Below are 2,355 nucleotides of genomic sequence, written 5' to 3' on the forward strand. Positions count from 1 at the left end.
AGAAATGGGCTTCAAATTATTAACGTCAACACCCTATTATGCTCAGGCCAATGGACAAGTTGAGGCTTCCAATAAGGTGATCATTAGTTTGATTAAAAAGTGTGTATGGAAGAAGCCTACGAATTGACACAAAACTCTGGACCAGATTTTGTGGGCATGTCGTACGTCCCCTAAAGAGGCTACTAAGTTGACCCCCTTTCACCTAACTTTTGGCCATGATGTTGTTTTGCCAGTAGAAGTTCACCTACAATCCCTAAGGATTCAAAGGCAATATGAACTCCCAACGGAATCATATTGGAGCATGATGTTGGATGAATTGGTTGATTTAGACGAGGAAAGGTTAAATGCCTTAGAATTACTAAGGCAACAAAAGAAGAGGATAGAAGTTTCTTATAATAATAAAGTGAAAGTTAAAAGTTTTGCACCCGAAGATTTGGTCTGGAAAGTAATCCTTCCAATGGATCGAAAAGATAGAGCTTTGGGGAAATCGTCCCCAAAATGGGAAGGCCCTTTCCAAATATTACAGATATTCTCTAATGGTGCCTATGAAATCGAAGAGCTTAGTGAAGATAAAAGGATTCTAAGAGTAAACGGGAAATATTTGAAAAAGTATAAACCGACAATCCAAGAAGTAAAAATAAGAGACGAGTAATCACATAAATGAAACAAAGCCAATATGGTAAGAATGCCAAAATGGTGATATTGAAGTCATAGGTCCAGAAGACCAATATTCATTACAAAGAGAAATTCCATTATATTGCCAGATAAATAAAAATAGCACTAAAAAGGAAGGTTAGCCTTGATATGAAGATACTTGGCCTTAAGGAGCTCCAATCGTTTATCGCACAAAGATCTCTTTGATCGCATAAGTTTAACGTCCGAATCAAGTTGTCGAGCCTTTTCAACAAATTCCATGCCAAATGAGAGCTCCTAAGCCATCGAAGCTTTGTCAAACTCCAATAGTTGATGTTTGTCTTTTTCGGCATCAGAGATCTTCATTTGAAGTTCTTCTATTTGTTGCCTCCAAGAAGCGATGTTGCAATTGTGAGCATCAACCTTTTCCTTATTCTTCTGTTTGGTCTGTTCAACTGCATTGCCCTATTGGTGGATTCGGTAGCAGCATCCCAGGCAGTAGCCTCAGAACCAGATTTTTTCTCTATTTCCCCTGTAAGTTGAGGTAGCAACTTATGATCTGCAACAACTTGGTCGATCATAGTTCCTATCTCCAAAATAATGTTTGCCACTTCGGGGGAAGCCTCTAGTAGTTCAACTTGAAGAAGGATCACCCAGCAACAATAGAAACAACTCACCCTTGAAGATTTTGTCTTTGATCTTAGAAAGGACTTCACCTACAGGGGTGCTCGAAGGTTGATCTTCAGACACTGAAGTATTATGGCTTTGGTCAGAAGAACTCTCCCTGCAATTTAGCATAGCCTTCAAATACTCAAGTGGCTGACTTCGCTTCAAGATAGCCAATTTTTCTGCAGAAAGGGCCCCAACGTTACTCGACGAAACTTCAACCGTCAGATTGTCAGCCATAACAAGGATTTGAGTTCAAGCATGCTCTTCGCCTGCATTAGCCTTTCCTTATTTTTGGCCTTCAACATTATCAGGGTTAATGGCGAGATTTCCTTCGTCCACATCCTCTACAACCATGTCTTCGACGCCCCATCCTTCTCCCTGAGGTTCATTCAGTCCTTCAGCTGTATGTAAATCATCCCTAGGGGTTTCCTCGTCTTCAACTAGCTCATCCTCAGCCATAGGGTCTGGATCACCTTTGGCCCCATCTTCATCGCTAGAATCGGTTTCATGACCAGAGTCACTGGTATGACAATGTTGAGTAGCAGTTTTTGATGGTGAAGCATCGAGGTCACTAGGTAGAGGTTGATTAATCTCACTTATAGACCCCTTTTCAGATGATGGTCGATAAGTAGGTTCGCCAGCGCTATTCAAAACATCAGGCGCAGAGACAGGCATGGAGGAAGCCATTTTCTTGGGTAGAATGACAGTGCTCACACTACCCTAAAATCAATATGATCAGAAGGTATAAATGGCTAAAAGAGGCAAACAAGTTAAATGAAGTAAGGAGAAGTGTGTTGTACCTTATCACCTTCGACCCCAGGGCTAGAGTTATCGCTCTCACTTTGGGCTGCTGCTACTTTTGCCATTTCCTCAGGAGTAGGTTCTTGGATAATAAGTGCAGCAAGCCTTTTTCTTAGAAGTTTGACTGGTGGTTGGTCCGAAGCATCAGTGGCCTTCGGCTGTGACTTACTTTTCTTAGAAGTGAGGTCGAGAACAAGCGACAAGTCATCTTTGTCAGATTCTACGATGATGGGGGCAGCGGCAGGTTTTTAG

The 2,355-nt window shown here is 41.7% G+C and overlaps 1 protein-coding gene across 1 annotated transcript; it reads left to right on the forward strand.

Annotated features, from left to right (window-relative positions):
- Nucleotides 1-301: 301 nt before the first annotated feature.
- Nucleotides 302-652, forward strand: LOC127087932 (uncharacterized). Its single transcript, XM_051028851.1, has one exon. It carries the CDS (start codon nucleotides 302-304, stop codon nucleotides 650-652), a length of 351 nt encoding a protein of 116 aa, XP_050884808.1.
- Nucleotides 653-2,355: the final 1,703 nt, after the last annotated feature.

Source organism: Lathyrus oleraceus, chromosome 1, assembly GCF_024323335.1.
Source record: "Lathyrus oleraceus cultivar Zhongwan6 chromosome 1, CAAS_Psat_ZW6_1.0, whole genome shotgun sequence".
Lineage (NCBI taxonomy): Eukaryota > Viridiplantae > Streptophyta > Magnoliopsida > Fabales > Fabaceae > Lathyrus > Lathyrus oleraceus.

Bases quoted from the DNA above. Each gene is read 5' to 3' on its own strand.
- LOC127087932 (XM_051028851.1), top strand. From the start codon at position 302: ATGATGTTGGATGAATTGGTTGATTTAGACGAGGAAAGGTTAAATGCC.